The 19638-nt window shown below is 45.3% G+C and overlaps 1 protein-coding gene, 1 long non-coding RNA gene and 2 other non-coding genes across 4 annotated transcripts in view; 2 read left to right on the top strand and 2 right to left on the bottom strand.

Moving 5' to 3' along the window:
• The window catches only part of LOC134285616 (uncharacterized), a 302588-nt gene that overhangs the window by 28780 nt on the left and 254170 nt on the right, over nucleotides 1-19638 (bottom strand). The gene's annotated exons all lie outside the window — the stretch shown is intronic.
• Trnak-cuu (transfer RNA lysine (anticodon CUU)) lies at nucleotides 8329-8401 on the bottom strand. The gene has a single exon. It is a non-coding gene; the product is annotated as a tRNA-Lys (tRNA).
• LOC109398999 (uncharacterized) lies at nucleotides 16230-16777 on the top strand. Its single transcript, XM_019671445.4, has 2 exons — nucleotides 16230-16381; nucleotides 16458-16777. The coding sequence occupies exons 1-2, from the start codon at nucleotides 16319-16321 to the stop codon at nucleotides 16722-16724; spliced, it is 330 nt and encodes a 109-aa protein (XP_019526990.3). The 5' UTR covers nucleotides 16230-16318; the 3' UTR covers nucleotides 16725-16777.
• On the top strand, nucleotides 17955-18061 carry LOC115259925 (U6 spliceosomal RNA). Its single transcript, XR_003894323.2, has one exon. It is a non-coding gene; the product is annotated as a U6 spliceosomal RNA (small nuclear RNA).

Genomic DNA, 19638 nt, shown 5'->3' with positions numbered 1-19638 from the left:
GAATAAACGTCAGCAAGCTCTATGGTGTTTGGTGGCGTTAGTGTTGTCATCGTGTATTGGTTTGCAACCTTACTCAAGTAAAGATTCAAATCCTTACACAACTTTCCGAAAGAAATTTGTTCTAGCCTGGATGTCTGTTCTCTGTGCCTATAGATAGTAGCTGAGTAAACATAGATCCGCGGACACCGCTGACTGAAATGTTTCAAGCGTGTAAGTAGTAATTTTCAAGAGTTCGACGAGACGTCGGTCATGCCACAGAGAACAGACATTTAAGCTCGAACAAAAATACGTCGAAATCGTGTGTAAAGGATTTAACTGTACCTCAACGCCACCAACGGAGACAGCCCCACATATAAACTCGATTTGACCCCACGATGGCAGTGTCCGTTGTTAAAATACACTAGCCCACAAAGCGACACGAGCGCCAAACGGCCAAAAACGGCGAGCACTGGAAACAAAAATGACAACACAACAATGTAGGTGATGGGACGCTAGCGCCGCGCAACGGGAGCATAACCACATACTCTGATATGACCGTTACAAAGTTTTACACAAGACAGATAGACGTCTGTTCTCTGTGGTCATGCGCTCCATTGATGTTGTCAAAATCGTGACGTCATGTTCGTTTGGATACAGATTTTGACAGATCGTTTGGATACAATCTGGACTCATCAACACGGATCTATGTTTACTCTACTCACAGAGAACAGACGTCCAAGCTCATGTAGTCACAGAGAACACACATTTAAGCACAGAGAACAGACGAACATGCTCGAACAAAATTGCTTGAAAATCTTGTGTAAAGAAAAAACACGCTCAGTAGTGACATCCACGGTGAATTTCCCACCTAAAAACTCGTTTCGACATCATGATGGCGCTTACTAAAGAAATATTTCACTAGCGCACCTTTAAATTTCCTACTCAGAGACTGTGCTGTATTTGATCAAATAAGAAGATGTTTATGATTATTTCACTAATTCAACAACAAAATTTGGGCAACCCATTGATAATTTGTTTCATCGCTTTCAATTAGAAGTGAGTTGAACAACAATACAATTGTTGTTTTCCAAGTGAATCCAACACATTCTCTCGGTGGAACTATATTGGGGTGCACACTTGGCAACACTAGCGCCAAAAGGTAAAACAACGGCAAATTTGTACCTCTTTTCGAAATGTGACAGCGCCGCGTAATGGCCACATTCCCAGCTATTTCAAAACAACCGTTGCAATGCTTTACACAACCGCACTGCATGAGCTTGGACGTCTGTTCTCTGTGATTTAAGCTCGAACAAAAATACGTCGAAATCGTGTGTAAAGTATTTAAGTGTACCTCAACGCCACCAACGGAGACTGCCCCACTTAAAAAGTCGATTTGACCTCACGATGGCAGTGTCGCAGACAGACGTTCAAGTTTGACTCAGCAGCTTGTGTAAAAAACATGGCCGCCACAAATTGCCAAGTGGCAATCAGCGAACAGATGGCGTTACCGACGTTCATATTCAATCGCTGCCTCACATGTGCGTTGCGACCAACAACTGTCACCACGGTCGTCTTCCAGCCGGATGGCGGGAAAAGACCGCACGTGTTGCACGCTAATAATGTTTCCAAATAATTTGTGCAGAGTAAATGACTTTTATTTAATGTCTAAAATCTTTTGCACAAATTAGCGCAGGACTCTTGTAAAATATTTTACACATTATTACTTTTATTTTACATAGATTTGCTTGAATAAAACTGCATTTGGATGAACTTCACTCGCATTGGGAAATCTTTGTGAATGTGACGCAAATGTAGGAATGATTTTGACAGTGTTTGTTTTGATTTTATTTTTCGGTGGGTGGTGAATTGGGTGGTAAGTAAGCGGCTGGAAGCACGTGGTTTCTCAAACTGTCAACTGCACGCGACTGCACTGTGGCAATCGGTTGCCTAGGTGTCGCTAGTGAAAATTTACATAGAAAATTTGAATAAATTTGTTCGAGCTAGAACGTCTGTCTGCGGCAGTGTTCATCGTTAAAATACACTAGCCCACAAAGCGACATGAGCGCCAAACGGCCAAAACGGCGAGCACTGGAAACAAATTTGACAACACAACAATGTAAGTGATGGGACGCTAGCGCCGCGCAACGGGAGCATAACCACATACTCTGATATGACCGTTACAAAGTTTTACACAAGGCAGAAAGCAAAGATAGACGTCTGTTCTCTGTGTTAAAAGCACAGAGAACAGACATCCAGGCTAGAACAAATTTCATTCGGAAAGTTGTGTAAGGATTTAATCTAATCTAATCTAGTGCTTGCACAGCCAGTATTGAAAAGCATCCTGGAAATACCGAAATCACTTCTGGTATTTTCTTGTCATCATTAATATTTGCAGCATATCAGGTATGATGTGATACAAATATTAAAACGGCCAGGCCCACTGTGCAGACTAATGGATTCAAAGATAACTCAAAAAATTGTGGCAATCAGATTACCCACGTATGAATAACATGGTTGACACAAGTTTTCGAATTGGAGGGTTGATGAAACGGGGACAACCGTACCAACCGTTTCGTTATCAGGGGAATGAGGATTACGTACAAGATCGTTGGGAGTGGTGAAGCTAAGAAGGTTAATACGCACTCCATTGGTATGCCTACTCCTGGGATGGAACACAGGTATTTGATCTGTGTCCGGGCTCGAAAGCCTAGGCTTAAGCGCCATTACTCGCTCTCTGAAACGAAAATAAAATAGCATTACAGTCCCCCCCCCCTCATACAACCCTTACATTTTTCAAATATCCAATAAGTTTATGAAAAAATAAACAAAAATAAACCAAATAAATTAGATAGATCTCCCCCCATTCTGAATGGAGAAAGTTATGAGATCAACTTTGAGTACTCAGAAACTGAAATCACTTGAAAATATCAAAAAAAGGATTATATTGAAATGGATTCTAAATACTGTTCCAGTTTTGGTTTGGATTGTGTGCGCACTCATAGAAAAGTATTATTACTAGTATAAAAAGGAAAGATCAAACCTTAAAGACGACCTATGTCACCCAAGTGCTGGTTTCCGTCGTAGATTTCTTCACTACAACTCGCTGGACAGCAGACTCCAGGTTCCATTGGACCACATGACAGTCGTTCGGCGGGGATTACCGTTCTGTAACCTGACTCGTCATCGCAGCCGCAGTTCGAATGTGGTGTAGCGGTGGGGGACTCTTTGTGGTCTTCTCCTGGCTGGACCGTCAACAATCACTCGATAGGGGGATCCGGTCACGTGACGATTAATGTTGCCGCACGCTTACACTTCATCCAGGAACAAAACTTCTGCCGGAATCAGCAACTGTAGATACTAAAACTTCAAAACGTTTTCGAGTATTTTGTGAGTTTTGTGAGTTAAACTTAATCACAAAATGGCACAAAATTCTCATTCGGAAAGTTGTGTAAGGATTTGAATCTTTACTTGAGTAAGGTTGCAAACCAATGCATGATGACACCACTACACGGTCAGAAAATTCACTCATTTTTGAGCTAAAGTGGGACAACTCAAAAATGAGTAAATTTTATTTCCAGCGATAGCGCTGGCCCAAGTGCGAAAATCTCATCAGTTTAAGTTGTATAATATTCTTGCTAATGTGAAGAATATTATACGGCTTAAACTGTTTGGATTTTTGCACTTGGGCCAGCGCTATCGCTGGAAATGCAATTTACTCATTTTTTGAGCTGTTCCAGTTTAGCTCAGTTTTGTGTGAACCTTACTCATTTTAGAGTAACTTTTTCTTAGCGTGTAACGCCACCAAACACCATATTGCCACAGTCAGTGGTGAATTGAAACATTTCAAGTGGTGAATTAAATTAGTATGGGAAATTAAGCGATTGCAGCGCCACGCTATTGAAACTTGTGTTGCCGATTTCAAATGGCCGTTAAATTCCTTACACAGTTTCGGAGCTGGACTTGGATGTCTGTTCTCTGTGTTAAAAGTACGCCTATCACAGAGAACAGACATTTAAGCTCGAACAAAAATACGTCGAAATCGTGTGTAAAGGATTTAAGTGTACCCCAACGCCACCAACGGAGACAGCCCCACATATAAAGTCGATTTGACCCCACGATGGCAGTGTTCATCGTTGAAATACACTAGCCCACAAAGCGATACGAGCGCCAAACGGCCAAAAACGGCGAGCACTGGAAACAAAAATGGCAACACAGCAATGTAAGTGATGGGACGCTAGCGCCGCGCAACGGGAGCATAACCACATACTCTGATATGACCGTTACAAAGTTTTACACAAGGCAGAAAGCAAAGATAGACGTCTGTTCTCTGTGCGCCTATGAACATAACTTTTAGATGTAGCCGTAAATCAAACTACTCTGTTTGACGGTTGTTAGGGAAGTGACAATTTTATTACAATAAGAAACCTAAGACTACTACGATTGATAATGCGCCGGACTGGACGCATGGCTCCTACTCATTCCGACACTCCTCCTCGGACAGATCCGGACGCAACCCGATCTCCCAACGCAGCTTCTCCAATCGAACTCGCTGAAGAGGTTTTGTCAGCATATCTGCAAGCATCGATTCCGTCGGACAATAGCGTAGACTGATGATTTTCTTCTCTTGCAGATCACGAACAAAGAAGTACTTGGTTTCGATATGCTTGCTGCGCCGCTCGATTTTGTCGCTCTCCACCAGCTTGATACAGCTCTGGTTGTCTTCGAGCACTATTGTTGGACGCTGAGCTTCTCCGATTTCTTCAAGCAATCTTCTGGTCCAGCAAAGCTCTTGGCATCCTTCGGATAAGGCAATGAATTCCGCTTCGGTGGAACTCAGTGCCACGCAATTTTGCTTTCGGGATCCCCACGCAACGACGCCGCCGCCAAATAACAGCAGGTGACCGGAGTTTGATTTCCGATCCCGGTAGTTTCCTGCCCAGTCGGCATCAACGAACATCTGTAGTCCGTCCTCAGTGGAACCTAGTTGCAGCTTGTGGTCGCTTGTGGTGGACAAGTAGCGCAGAACTCGTTTCGCCTCATTCCAATCTTGCTGATTTGGACAGCTCGATTTCTGCGCCAGGATGGACGTACTGACAGCGATATCCGGCCTCGTCTGAACCGCTACGTACAGCAGACCACCGATCAGACTCAGATAGTCTTTGTTGTCTGGCAGTCGATCCATCTCCTCCTTATGCTGGAAGTAGCCCGGATCCAGAGGGGTCTTCGATGGTTTCGCATTCTCCATGTTGAACCGTCGAACGAGCTTCCGGATGTACGCCGCTTGGTTCAGCTTGTACCCGGCTTCGCCCTTCTCCACCTCGATTCCCAGGAAATGACGGATATCACCGAGATTTGACACGGTGAAATTAGCTTGAAGACTCTTCAAGATTGACTTGAACTCCTCCTCGGTCTGCGTAACGATCAGCATATCATCGACGTAAATGAGGATGTACGCAGTTTTGCCGTTCCTCCTGCGGATGTACAGGCACGGATCCAGCTTGGACTGCTCAAACCCCATGGCCTTGAAAACGGAATCCACCTTCCTATTCCAAACGCGAGCGGACTGCTTCAATCCATACAGGCTCCTCCTTAAACGACACACGGTGCGGTCGTCACCGGCAGCGTATCCCTCCGGCTGCCGCATGTAAATCGTTTCCTCCAGTTCGCCATTCAGATACGCAGTCTTAACGTCGACGTGCTTGACAATGGATTTCCTCTGGCTGGCAACCGTCAGCAACGTCCGGAAAGTCACTTGCTTTGCCACCGGAGCGAAGACTTCGTCGTAGTCGGTGCCATACTTCTGGGTAAAGCCCTGCGCTACGATTCTCGCCTTGTACCTGATGACGGCTCCCTTCTCGTCGACCTTCGTTTTGAACAGCCATTTACATCCAATAGCTTTCTTGTTTGGAGGAAGTTGGACCAGCTCCCACGTCTCGTTGTCCATCAACGCGCGAAATTCCTCATCCATGGCGGCCTGCCACCTATTCGCGTCGGGACCTCGCATCGCTTCCGCCGGTGTCCTGGGATCATCAGAACGTCTAGGTGAACGCCTGCTCGCTTGCAGACCTTGCCGTGAGCCACTGGGACCGGGTTGGTCCACTGGATTGGTGGGAACCGATGTATCTGTGGGATGTTGGTACGGAAAGTGTTTGCTCGGAAGAATATAATCTTTGTACTTGCCTGGTATCGCGCGCTCCCGGCCGCTGCGCCTCAACACCTCGCGTGACACGGGTGGATTTGAAGATTGTCGCGGGGGGAGCGCAATGATCGTCACGTCACCTGTCTCGCCAGACGAATCTTGATTGGAATCTTCGCCACCGCTGGTTTCAACTTGCGAAAAATACTCCATATCGGAATCCGATCCGCCTTCAGCTCCGCCTTCGGCTTCGGAATCAACTTCTTCATCATCGACGACTTCTTGGACAGGGACTTCTTCATCCGGGTACGGCCGCTCTTCTGCAGCAGCGACCTCTGGATCATACTCCAGGCTTACGTAGGTCTTCACTCGTTGCTGCTTGTGGCTGGTCACTTGCAGCGGTTTCTCGGCTTGCTCGGATACTTCAGAGATGAAAACGACATCACGGCTTTTAAAAATGGTCCTCTTCACGGGATCGTACAGTCGGTATGCCTTGGTGTTCTCCTCGAAACCGACCAGGATTGCTTCCTTCGACTTGGCGTCCCACTTCTTCCGAGTCTGCTTCGGGACATGGGCCATTGCCTTCGTACCGAAAACCCTCACGTGTGACAAATCTGGTTTGCGGCCGCTCCATGCTTCTTCCGGTGTCAGATTATGTCCTTTGGTAGGGGAACGATTGATGAGGTACGTCGCAGTTGCTACCGCCTCCGCCCAGAATGACTTTGGCAGCTTCGCTTCGTGCAGCATACAACGGGCTCGTTCGACTACGGTGCGATTGACCCGTTCGGCCAACCCGTTTTGCTGCGGCGTGTACTCGGTCGACGTCTGATGTTGGATCCCGAGCTCTCTCAAGCGCTTCTGTAACGATTGGTTAATAAATTCCTTACCGTTGTCGCTGCGAATGGTTTTCAGCTTGCGCCCCGTTTGCCTCTCCGCGAGGCTGTGGAACTGGTTGAATGCGTTCAACAGCTCGGTTTCGGACTTCTGCTTGAGAAAGTAGATGGATACCCTCCTCGTCTTGTCGTCGGTGAATGACACGTAATATCTGCTTCCACCTAGCGACGCTTCCTCCATGGGGCCACATACGTCCGTGTGGACTAGTTCTAGGACCTCGTTCGCTCGCCGGCCCGTCTTGGGGAAAGGTAGACGAAACTGCTTTCCTTTGGCACAATTCACGCAGTTTCCCATAGACGACTCCTTGAAGTGCACCCCGGAGACCAGGCCATTCTTCAATTTGCTGAGACTGTGCACGTTGAGGTGGCCCATCCGCCTATGCCAGACATCCAGATTTTCGGGTGGGGACGCGAGTGACAGCGCTCTGCGGTCTTTGTGCCCCTGGAACACGAACAATCCGTTCTTCACGTCGTGGCTTCCGGTCGCGATTACCTCTCCTTCCGGGTCTGTTACCGTCACGCCTTGATTGGTGAACTTCACTTCGTGGCCGCGTCGTACAATCTGACTTACCGATAGCAAATTGTGGGACATCGTAGGGATGAGCTTCACGTTGTGAACAGTGATGGGATTTTCAGGCCAACACTTCGGTTTCAAACGCGCGGAACCGGTAGCTACGATATTCATCGCTCCTTTGTCGGCCGCCATGACCACACCGCTCGCCACCCGATCATCGATCAGTAGGTTCCGATCCTTCGTGAAATGATCCGAAGCGCCCGAATCAAAAATCCAGCTGTCGCCGGTCACACCTCCATCCGTAGCCAGAACTGTACAGAAGGCCGATCCTTTTTTCGCTCGAGATTTCCTGGCCATGTGCCCGTACTTACTGCATCGCTTGCATTCCGGTTCCTTCGGCTGTTCAGCTGACCTTTCCTCGGTTACGCCGTTTTTCTGCCTTGGGGGAATCGGTTTCCGTCCTACGAAAGCGGTACTGTCCGCCGTCGATCCGACTTCTTGAAGCGCCTGAGCTTGATATGGGGCTTGATGCTGCTGACCTTGTGGAACTGCTCGACGATTCGCTGATCCATTTCCGGTGGACATCTTCACTCTTCTTTTGAAAAAATCTTGAAAAAAGAACAATTTTTCTTGCTGGGCTCACAACCTTTTAGATGTAGCCGTAAATCAAACTACTCTGTTTGACGGTTGTTAGGGAAGTGACAATTTTATTACAATAAGAAACCTAAGACTACTACGATTGATAATGCGCCGGACTGGACGCATGGCTCCTACTCATTCCGACAATAACTAATGTAAAATATAGCCGCCCAACGTGGGGCTCGAACCCACGACCCTGAGATTAAGAGTCTCATGCTCTACCGACTGAGCTAGCCGGGCTTGTGGTTAGGCTCCAATCACAATTAAATTCAATTTTCGTTTCTTCCTTTGCCAGTCTTTGAATATAACCTACTCAAATGCCCATGAAATACGGCCTGGGCCTAACCCAATCTGCCAAGAGCACGTGAAACATTATCATGCTTTGTTTACATTGGCTGCTTCGTAAATTCCACACCGTACCGTACCTCAAGCAAGAGGCACACCGGAGCACGCGGTGACCGACCAGTCATCCAATCTATACGCGCGGCAAGGTATGAATCAAGCAAAGATCTTCCTCATCCATCCCGCGCTTCACCCATCTATCGTCGGATTGAGTCGACCGACCGCCGTTCGTCATCGCAGTCAGATGATGCCGATCAGATTCTCAGACATGTGAGTGGAACACTCTGGCTGCCGCGGTTGAATGTTTAGGCTACTATTTATTTTCGCGGGATGGACTGACGCACAAGGGCGGCGGATCGATGCGATGGCGCGCAAGGAAACGACAATCGTCTGGGTGGCTTTCGTTCACAGTTGGAGACGCGCAAAAATCTCTCGAATGACGTCAAGGTTGTTTGTCACGTTGTACTGGTTGTACTGGACGACAGTTTTTTTCTGTATTTCCGTGCTTCATTGGAATTTCCTTCAACTCATCACGGGTGGTCGATTTTGAAAATATTGTGTTTTGAAAACATACTGAAGTTCGGACGTCATAGATCTCACAGAGGTCCGAAAACTCGGATCATTAACTCGTAGTATCAATATTGTATGCGCGCGCCTCTGGTTGTGAAAGCCACAACTATGAAAATTTAAAATGATCGTTAAAAGCGTGGTCGATGGAAATTTAGCAAGTGTTACGTCTGTTTGTCTGTGCCAATGCCATGAACGGAGACTTCCCCACATATAAAGTCGATTTGACCCCACGATGGCAGTGTTCATCGTTAAAATACACTAGCCCACAAAGCGATACGGGCGCCAAACGACCAAAAATGGCGAGCACTGGAAACAAAAATGACATGTATACATTGTATGTATATTTAAGTGATGGGACGCTGGCGCCACGCAACGGGAGCATAACGACATACTCTGGTATGATCGTTACAAAGTTTTACACAAGGCAGAAAGCGAAGATACATTTTAGTATTTAGACGTCTGTTCTCTGTGCGTCTAGTTCGTTCGAATCTCTCCGAACACTGCGACAAGGTGATGGACCCTCATGCCTGCTGTTCAACATCGCCATGGAAGGTGTCATGCGACGAGTTCACGAGTAGCCGTGAAATACGACGGTGCATCATCAGTGGACGTCGGACGTAGATAAGACCGGTGGTTCTCTACTGGCACGATACCTGGGATTTTGCTCGAGAGAGAAAAGCAAGCACTCGAAGTGTTCGAGCGTCGGATGCTTAGCACCATCTTTGCTGTGTTGGAATTTAATTTACTTTGGGCCGACGGGCATCCTTGATATTTTGGTAGCACTGCTCACTCGGTGTGGTGCCTTGTGCTAGAGACAAAACATTCTGTTGTTAAGGACAGACTTGTTAGAATCCCAAAATGGCCGCCACAATGGCCGACTTTGGTGCCTACTCACGATTTTGAGGGCACAAATCTCTTCGTAAACAAAACCAGCGCACCTGATCTTCTTATTTTAAGCTTATTACGAGTGAGCAAGAACAGAATAATGAAATGCACTGTTGTCGTTTTATCCCGAAAGGGTGCGTGCATTGTATAAAGAAGGAATGAGTTCCAGATTCATCTGGTTACCTCGTTTTTTCTGAAATGCTTGAAACGCATTGTCGATTATCACATCTGTGATGTTCGTCTGGCTGACATGCCTTTTCATGTGAACTCACATGCCTCCCAATTTGGGATGTCCACAGTGACTCTTATACACAAAGTTGTATACGTTTTCAAGAAAGTACTCGCTCAAACGTAGTTTTTGCTTGGGTGATTTCTTGAATATTGATGATGCTTTCGATGACGTGCCTTTCAATGTCTTATTGAAAGTCGCATGACGTCACAAGCTACCTCCAATGAGCTACATGCTCTCTTTACGCTTATGCGTTTTACAGTGGAGCGGTTCCATATCATTTCAGCAACGAGTAATTTTCGTATATGTTTATTTGAATGAAACCTTGTCTTTTCTGAACAGCCAATCTCTTATTTCCTGTCTTTACGCTAACAAAATCTCTTTGGCCTGGCATTGCACGGCTTATATCATCGTCCTCAAAAAAATTCAAAACCAGTTCTTTTGTTTCATTACTCAAAGCTTTCCCAGAGCTTGAACCTTGAGATGAATCTAATACATTATCTCTTTCCTTTCTTGCATCTGATGCCATATTTCTACTAGTTTTAAATTCGTCTACAATTTTTTGTACTGACCATGATTTTGGTAACAACGAAACGAAGGTAGTGAAAAGTGTCGAATGTTTACAAGCCTGGGCCAGCGTGGCCATGGTGGACTAGTTCCAACAAAGACCATGTTCACAATCACCAACTGTACGTAGTACAGCTAACTGGTATCTAATTACCTGTATCTAATACTTATTAGCACGTTTTCAGCAGAAGGCACCAAAAACCACTGGAAGAAATCATTGTTCCTGATAGTGGGATTTTGTAACTTGTTTTTGAAAATACTTTTAAGGCAGAGAATTTCACTCAAATCTTTAAGCTGTCAGTGTCATTTCAACTCAAAATTTTCCAATCTTTCCGAAAAAAATACTTTTGAAACTGGAGAAACACGGAGTACATCCGAAATGGGCTAAAATTTATTAAGTTATCAAAAAAATCAATTTTAAATTAGTAATATCTTCTAAACGGTGCATCTTAGAAAAATGTTACCGAAGTACTTTTTTCTTGCAAATTCGATGTACTTTCATAAAATTAGGGCGACAAACTTTTTTGACTTTTCTTAATAGCATTTTTTGAAAACCGTAATTTTTTAAAACATTTTTTTTTTTCATTGTAACCTATTTTTCTCCAGAACAACCCACTGTGCACTAGATAGCATTTTCAGTCAGCTATAGCATAAGGATAATAAAAAAAATATTGACATGTCACTTTTGAGGGAAAATCTATATTTTAGTTCAAATCACAAAAACCAAACAATTTTTTTTACCGTGCATATTTTCTCCATATAGCACCAACAATTGTCTAAAACTTCGCCGAAGACACCAAACCGATCGGACAAACCGTTTTCGAGATACAATTTTTTGAAGATATCATGTGCATTTTTCATAGGCCCTTCTCATAAGTAACGCTAGATTCAAAATGGCGAACCAAGTATGCAAAACGGCGTTTTTGATCCCCAAAAACTTGTATGCAAGGTTTCATGCAAATCAAAAAATACAAAAAATAAAAACTGGAAAAATTTCCCACTTGTTCGTGGAATCGCTCAGTGTCCTTTTCAGGGCATTGATTAAACCCGTTGTGGTATGGGCTATGAGCTCTCGTTGCGCTCATGCGTTCATTCCCTCTTCTAGGGTACCCCTTCCTATTTCAACACCATTCCCTTTCCTTATCCCATTCCATCCCTTGTCCCATTCCCTCAGGTAAATGATGAAATAGGCTTATATGTATGGCGATGGCACAAATGTCCCAAATGGAGGATAACGTGCCTCTGGAGCCGGCCTTCTGATACCTGATACCTGATATGTACGGCCAACTACATCCTGAATCGTGTTCCAGCTTCGGCCACCGGAAGGACGCCACATGAACTGTAGTATTGGGACAAGCCGAGCTACCGTCACATAAAGGTGTTTGGCTCCCCGGCCTTCGTGCACGTGCCGAAAGAGCGCAGAAAGAAGGTGAGACCAAAAGGCCGTTCGTATGATTTTCGTTGGTTATGCTGAAGGGAGGAAAGCGTACCGTTTCCTCAACCCCGATACGGACACGGTGGTGATAAGTCGGGACGCAAGGTTCGTCGAAGAGCTGGCGGGAAACGAAACCATCAAAGAGGACATGCGCAGTAAGGATACCGACATTTTTTTTATCTGTATTAACGAGATTTTTAGCCTTGGGCTAGTTCATCTCGGGACCCACGCTTTACTTCCCTTCCGAAGGAAGTACTCACATTTTGCGAGTTTGTCGGGAGTGGGATTCGATACCAGGTCCTCGGCGTGATAGTCAAGTGTTCTAACCATCACACCAGGTCCGCTCCACAGGATACCGACATCGATCCAGCAGTCATTGTGGATTATCCGGATTCAAGTCTCAGTGAAGAAGGACAAGAGGATCTGAACAGTGTATCCGACGAAGAGTTTCTCTCGGTAGAGCATGGAAATGAAGAGTCAGACTTTGAAAGTTTTCGGGATGATGAAATTCGCCACCGTTCCCACCGACGCAATAAGGGAAAGCCGCCTGTGCGACTCATCGAGGAAGTGAATGCAGTCTGTGCGCAGGAGGAGTCCGAGCCGTCATCGTATCAGGAAGCGATGAGCTGTCCACAAAAAAAGATTTGGTTGAAGGCTAGGAGGAAGAACTTGCTTCACACCGAGAGCTTGGATCATGGACGCTGGTGGAGCTGCCACTAGGGAAGAAGGTCATTGGCAGTAAATGGGTGTATTCCATTAAGCGGAACGAGAAGGGCGACGTTGTTCGGCACAAAGCGCGCTTGGTCGCGCAGGGTTGTGGCCAACGACCCGGTGTTGACTTCCAGGAGGTTTATGCAACTGTTGCCAAGCAGGTCACGCTAAGAGCCCTGTTAGCTGTTGCAAGCCATCGTAAAATGCATCTCAAACATTTGGACGTACGGACGCATATCTTCAAGGCGACCTCACCAAGGAAGTTTTCATGCGTCAACCTCCGGGGTTCGCTGTACCAGGTCGAGAACGAATGGTTTGTCGCCTATACAAAAATAGACGCTTTTGTGGACTGCGACAATCTGCTAGATGTTGAAATAGCCGCCTCGATGAAGTGCTTAAGAAGATGGGGTTCAAACAGAGCTTGGCTGACCCCTGTCTGTACAGCTCGGAGATGAAAGGTAAGAAGGTGTACGTTTTGATTTACGTTGATGACGTGGTGGTTGGATGCGAGGATGAATGCCTGATCGACGAAGTATAGGTACGCTAAATTGAAGAAGCACTTCGACATAGTTTTGCTGGGAAATATGAAATACTTCCTTGGGCGTGTTTCCGGAAATTACAGCGTGAACCTAGCAGGATACATTCAGCGAACTGCACAGAAATTTGAACTCGGTGACTGCAAGTCGACGCGCACGCCGATGGAAAAGAACTACGCTCGGGGCGAAATTGAAAGCCCGCCGTTAGCAGATTCTTCTCTTTATCGAAGCCTTGTTGGATCCCTCTCACTTTTGAGTCGTTTTCAACGAGCGTGTTCGATATTTGCGCGGTACGTTGGACAAGAAGCTATGTTTCAACGGAACGTCTGAAGAGCTGACGGGCTTCGCTGATGCGGACTGGGTGGGCGACTGCAAGACCAGAAAGTCGACGTCCGGTTATGTCTTCATGATAGGAGGAGCAGCCGTTTCGTGGAGAAGTGCCAAGCAATGCTCTGTACCACTCTCATCGATGGAGTCCGAATACATCGCACTCTGCGATGCAGTTCAGGGGGCGATTTGGCTACGGCGCGTTCTATAGGACTTCGGGGTGAAGCAGATTGGACCTACAACAATATTCGAGGACTATCAGGCCTGTCTTGCGTTCGTCAGGTCCGAGAGAACAACGGAACGGTCCAAGCATATTGAGACCAAGGAGAGGTTCGTCCAGGATATCTGCAAGAAAGGTTTGATCAAGCTGGAGTATCTGTGCTCTGAAGATATGACTGCTGACGCCCTAACCAAATCCCTCGGAACGGTGAAGGTTATCAAGTTTGCAGAGAAGATGGGAATCGTCTGAAGTCACTCATCGTCAGTCAAATTCAAATTAAGGAGGAGTGATGGAATTTAAATTACTTTGGGCCGACGGGCATCCTCGGTGTGGTACCTTGCGCTAGAGACAAAACATTCTGTTAAGTTTTTCAATCAAAATAAAGCACATGCGTTTTTTCGTTCGATTATTATAATTTGCCGTTTTAGTGAACTAGGGAATCGCGCCACTTGGGCGGTGGCTTCTATATTCGTCTGTTTTCCACTATAACTCAGTCAAATTTCAACCAGTTGACACAACTTTTGGAATGTGGTGAGATGGGTATAGTATCTACCCGTGTACAACATTTCAAGTCAATTGGTTCAAAATTGACCGAGTTATAGTGGAAAACAGACGAATATAGAAGCCATCGCCCAAGTGGCGCGATACCCTAGTTTGTCCAAATATCGTTTGCTTCCACCTGGCCAATATGTTGGTGTGCAGGAGAACGATGAATGAATTACAAGCGCTCTGCTCTCTACGGCGAACCTAGCATCCGGAAGGTGGCAATACCTGGAATGATACGATGGGCAGGGAATGCCGTGAGACTGCCGGACAACAACCCTGCTGTCGTGAGATGCGGCTGGATGATACAAGAAAAACTGCAGGGCAGCTTGCAAGATGGGCTGGCCAGGAGCAGATCGATCTGGCAAGTGTTGGACGCGACCGAGGATGTGGCGAGAAATTGTTGATTCAGTTTTATTGTAAATGTAATGTAACGCTAAAAAAATGAAATGAAAATTCAAATCCAAATGTGTGATTTGAAATTAAATGAAAATATGTTAATAAACCAAGAAAATATTACACATAATGCAAGCTTTTTACTCATCATAAGCTAGAAAGCATGCCTTCGAAATGACACTCAATTCAAATTGTCATCGGATTATCCCCGATTAAATGTCCATACTTTGAGTTTCTTAATTACATTGGTTCACGAAATGCTCGTTTCTTTTTATTGCTGACTTCCATTTAAGCCCGGAAGGCGGTAGCCAACGGATTTGTACCGCACACTGCACAGACCCTGGTAGTTTAAAGACTGAGATTATAATAGGGAACCCGATTTTTTTTTTGCACTGTCTGCAGTTAGCTCGAATCGCATAGACACACGCTTCAAAAGTATCTGTCTCCCGTCGCCGAATGGCCGATTCCTGGCCTGGCACACGACGAGTGTTCGGAGTGTTTGTCTGTCTCGAGGCAAACTGAGAAAATTGTTCCCGTCCTTCGCCGGCAAACGATTTTAGCAACGTTTTTCTCCCCCGGAATACCCTTCCCCGCATGTACGGTACAAAAGTTGGTTCTATAATGGGTTCGCCGTCACTAAAACCTCGAATTTTAAACATTCCGGTTGCGTTTTATGGGTGCCATTCAGGCAAATTTCTTTGTATACATTCACGAACAACCGCGCTCCGCTCGTCCCTCCACCATCGTCGCATGTGACCATTAAATAAGAGAGGAAAACTTTTTAGATGGGTCGTTTTTATCGTTGACGTCGCCATCGGTGGAAGCAGCTCCGACCGGCAGCGGAAAATTCTATTGGCCGCCGCCACACGAGTGGATTGCTTTCTCGAGTTTGACTACATAAACTATCAAATTAATCCCCGCCTCACCCGGCATTCACCTCACTGCTGATTGAGCTCCAGACAAATAGATTTGTCAGTTTGACAAAACAATAAACCCATCGTTTAGTTACTACATGTATTTGGTGAGCCTGTTCGTCATTATTTTTATGTTTTGTATTTGCTAGAAGATGGCAGTAGTGTGAACCATCAGGTACTAATAAGTGCACGCCTCAAGTTACGAGGTTTACAAACTAAACACATTGAAAATGGTTTTGTATGTAATAGCTTTTTGTAATTGCCCTTGGAAGTTTCGCCTATGTTGCTTCTCCTGTTGTCTGTGGCAGCTCGTACCAGTAACGATATCGGTTCCCAGTTTCGATTGGGCAATTTCAGCAAATGATGGGACATTTCAAACCGATTACGACCGGAGTCTTCGAATGCGTATAAAAAGTAAGCGATTTTACCCGATGAAGTTCTTTGTCTAACGAGATTCTATCGCATCCATAGAGGGTGGAAAGATGAGGGTTCTGGCCGGATTTGTGCTTCTACTAGCAACTTTACAAGCTTCCCTCGGCTTCACGGTAAACTTTTCTGCCAGACTGAAATCAAAAATTTTATCTGCTATAAGCCACCCCTTTCACATTGCGTTTCCCATAGCTTCCCCGTGAACGACGTCAATCAAGTTCTTCGTCGGTGATGGCCATCGGTGAGGATGGAGACCGGGCCGCCATTCCCGGACTGAGCGAGATCCAAACGGCCATCCAAGTGGCACAGTTTCTGATCAACGTGGGCCAACAGGTGCTTCCGGCAATTCTGCAAAGTTTGGCCCCTCCGATGAGCAGTGAAGGAACCCGAATGGACGAGATGCAGCTGATTCAAATGGTTCGTCAACGGATGATGATGGAAAACAGTGGTGGTTCGTAGCGCGAGGGGTTGAGGGATCGGAAGTGAACCAGAATAAATATGTCGATGAAATAGTTAGTGCGTAACAAGTTCTTTTTTGCTATGTGACTAATCTCACACCAAAACAGGGATCGACCAAATTGGAAGATCAATAATCCGAATTTTCCGCTGAGTAATTTTTTTAAAAGGTTACGTTCGCACAAATTTATTTAAAAAAAAAAGTGCAGCTTGGAAGTGATGTGGACAATTCTCGTTGACAAGCAGGAAAATGGAGTGTGGCGTGGACGCATGAAACACGTACAACTCGAATGCGAATATTGTGAAACGTATAACATACGGCAGACTTCAGTGGGTTGGACATGCAGAGCGAATGTTGGATGAAAGAATAACGAAAACAATACTTTCTAGATTTCTTTAGGAGTTTCTTCCAAGACTCCGCTCAGGGTTTTTTTCCCGACTTGATCCCAGAGTTCTTTTCGGGATTTTCAGCGTTCTTCCCCGGATTTCTGAGAGTTATTCATGGAATTTGTACCCAAAATTCTTCTCGAATTTCTGCCGGAGCTTTTAGTGGAGATTCTGCAAGAGCACCTCCCAGGATTCCTTGGGAAATTTCTTACGGAAACCTTGTCAGAATTTCCCTAAAATTCTTTCGGAGATTTCTTTTTGTGCTTTTACGCGAAACATTCCAACAGTTTCTCCAGGGATTTTGTGATGCTTCTGTAGCAGTTCTTTTTCGAGTTTATCTTAGAGTTTCTCGCCAGATCTCTCCAGTAGATCATCCGGAAATTTCTCTTAAAAGTTTGCAGACTTCTAGGGAATCTTAAGAAAGGGCAACAGAGAGTCGCAGAGAGATTTTTTTTTCATGGGTTTCGGCGGGATTCTGAGGGCTTAAATAACGTATTAGGGGGTTCCATAAAACTTTCATATTTTTTTTTTTGAACACACCCATCTGCTTTTAGAGGGCTGAGAGTGTTCCAGAGGACTTTCAAAGGATTGTATAGGAGAGTTTGAAGGTGGTTATGGGCTTCGCGGGTTTCAGGTGTTTTTAAGAAATTTAATGTTTCAGTTTGAGGGAGTTATGGGGAACTTTAGCGGAAACCGTTCACAAGGCGGACAAACTACCGGCGAACTTGGGAGAACCGGGATGGAACTGAAAGACGCGTGTAACAATTTACAATCCAATCTTACTACTATATTTGACTATTCAAATGGAGGGTTTATATATTTTGGCAATACAAAAGGCTGAAGGATGTCTTTGCTTCGGCAAGACATATGCTAAAATTGGAACGATACAGAGAAGATTAGCATGGCCCCTGCGCAAGGATGACACGCAAAATCGTGAAGCGTTCCACATTTTTCAGACAACCATTCTGTCGGTTTTAGAATACGGTAGTTTTTGTTTTCAATCCGCGGTGAAAACACACTTGCTGAAGCTTCAACGGGTTCAGCTGGTGTACAGCTTCAGACAGACCGCTTTGAGGAGTTGTCGTTCCGGTTCCTCATCCAATGCGAGGTTGTCAATCCATTGGTCATAGAAAATTTCGAAAAGCGGCTCGAACAGAACCCTCAAACTCGTCTTTATGAGTGTGGACTAACTGGTACATGACGCTGGAGGTAACCCAAGTTCCGCGAAGTTCAGATAAAGTTCCAAATGGAACTTTCTGGCTGCTCAAGAGGCTAACGATGAGCCTTGCTGGAACTTCGGTCACAAGTTCCGGCAAGGCTCATTGTTAGCCTCTTAAGCAGCCAGAAAGTTCCATTCGGAACTTTATCTGAACTTCGCGGAACTTTAAAGCTGCTTAAGATGCTACTCGGAACTTTGTCGGAACTTTCAAGTTCATAGAAGTTCAGTTCAGTAGCATTGTGTTTCAATGAATATTAAATTTATTTCTTTTACAGAAAACAACTGTTTAAGCATACACGAATGAAAGACAAATATGAATTCATCAAATCAATGAATATTAGGCTTGAGCAAAAAAAAATTGCCGCCCATCGGATTCGAACCGAGAGTCGCTGCGTGAGAACCCCACGCTCTACCACAGTACTACAGCTGCAAATGAGTGGGCAGCAGGTAAAGTCTGACTTGAATCGATTTTCTGCCGGCAGCTAGTTTTGCACATTTGTACAGTAGTGAAGTTAGCTTGACTTTGTCAAGTGTCTTCAGCAGCGCAGCGGTAAGTCGGCAGGTTATCACGCAGGAGGATCCAGTTCAAATCTACATAGCAGCGACATGTGTGAAAAATATAATTATCAAAAGCAATTTCCAGATATGAATCACAAACCCACCAACAGGGGGTGGGGTTGTGATTTTGAAAAACACATTTTTGTTTTTGCATGAATTTTGTCAAAGTTCTGTCAGAAGCTGCTTAGAAGGCTATCCAGCGTGCTTATGTGAACTTTCAAGTTCCAAAATTACTTAAAAATGAAGCTGCTTAGAAGGCTAATGAGCAACCTCGAACAAGCTGCTTAGCTTATAAAGTACCCTTTTATCTGAACTTTTGGTTACTTGGGAAGCCCATCTTCGGTTAACACCAATCGTGACAACTTCTCAGACTTCGACAGTTCCTCTGTGGATTTTGATCTGTCCATGAAGGATGAGGTCCATGGAATACCAGAATCTTTTCGTTCTATGTGTATTCCGCAAATCAATGAAACTGATGAAGCACTCAGCGTACTTCCTGAATGGAATACGCTAGGTCTTGAGTGCTTTGTCCAAACACTCATACACCATCACCATAGCTTGGGTACCTTCACGATGCTTGATTCCGGGCAATGAGAAGGCGGACTCTCTGGCTAAGGTGGACGCTAGCGAAGCCGATATTTACGAGTGGCAATTTGACGCCTTCATGTGAATTTGTGTGACATATAATGCACATAATTGGAGCGTGCGATTTCACAGAACTTTAAATGACATGTAATGTAAATGTCATGATAC

This window comes from Aedes albopictus, chromosome 1 (genome assembly GCF_035046485.1).
Source record: "Aedes albopictus strain Foshan chromosome 1, AalbF5, whole genome shotgun sequence".
NCBI lineage: Eukaryota > Metazoa > Arthropoda > Insecta > Diptera > Culicidae > Aedes > Aedes albopictus.
Note: the sequence above shows the minus strand (reverse complement) of the source record. Positions and strands in the feature narration are given on the sequence as shown.

What these genes read in the sequence shown, in the direction of transcription:
- LOC109398999 (XM_019671445.4), top strand. Translation starts at nt 16,319, where the DNA reads ATGAGGGTTCTGGCCGGATTTGTGCTTCTACTAGCAACTTTACAAGCT. An exon ending in AAGCTTCCCTCGGCTTCACG is followed by an intron (nt 16,382 to 16,457) that starts GTAAACTTTTCT and finishes CGTTTCCCATAG; the next exon opens with CTTCCCCGTGAACGACGTCA.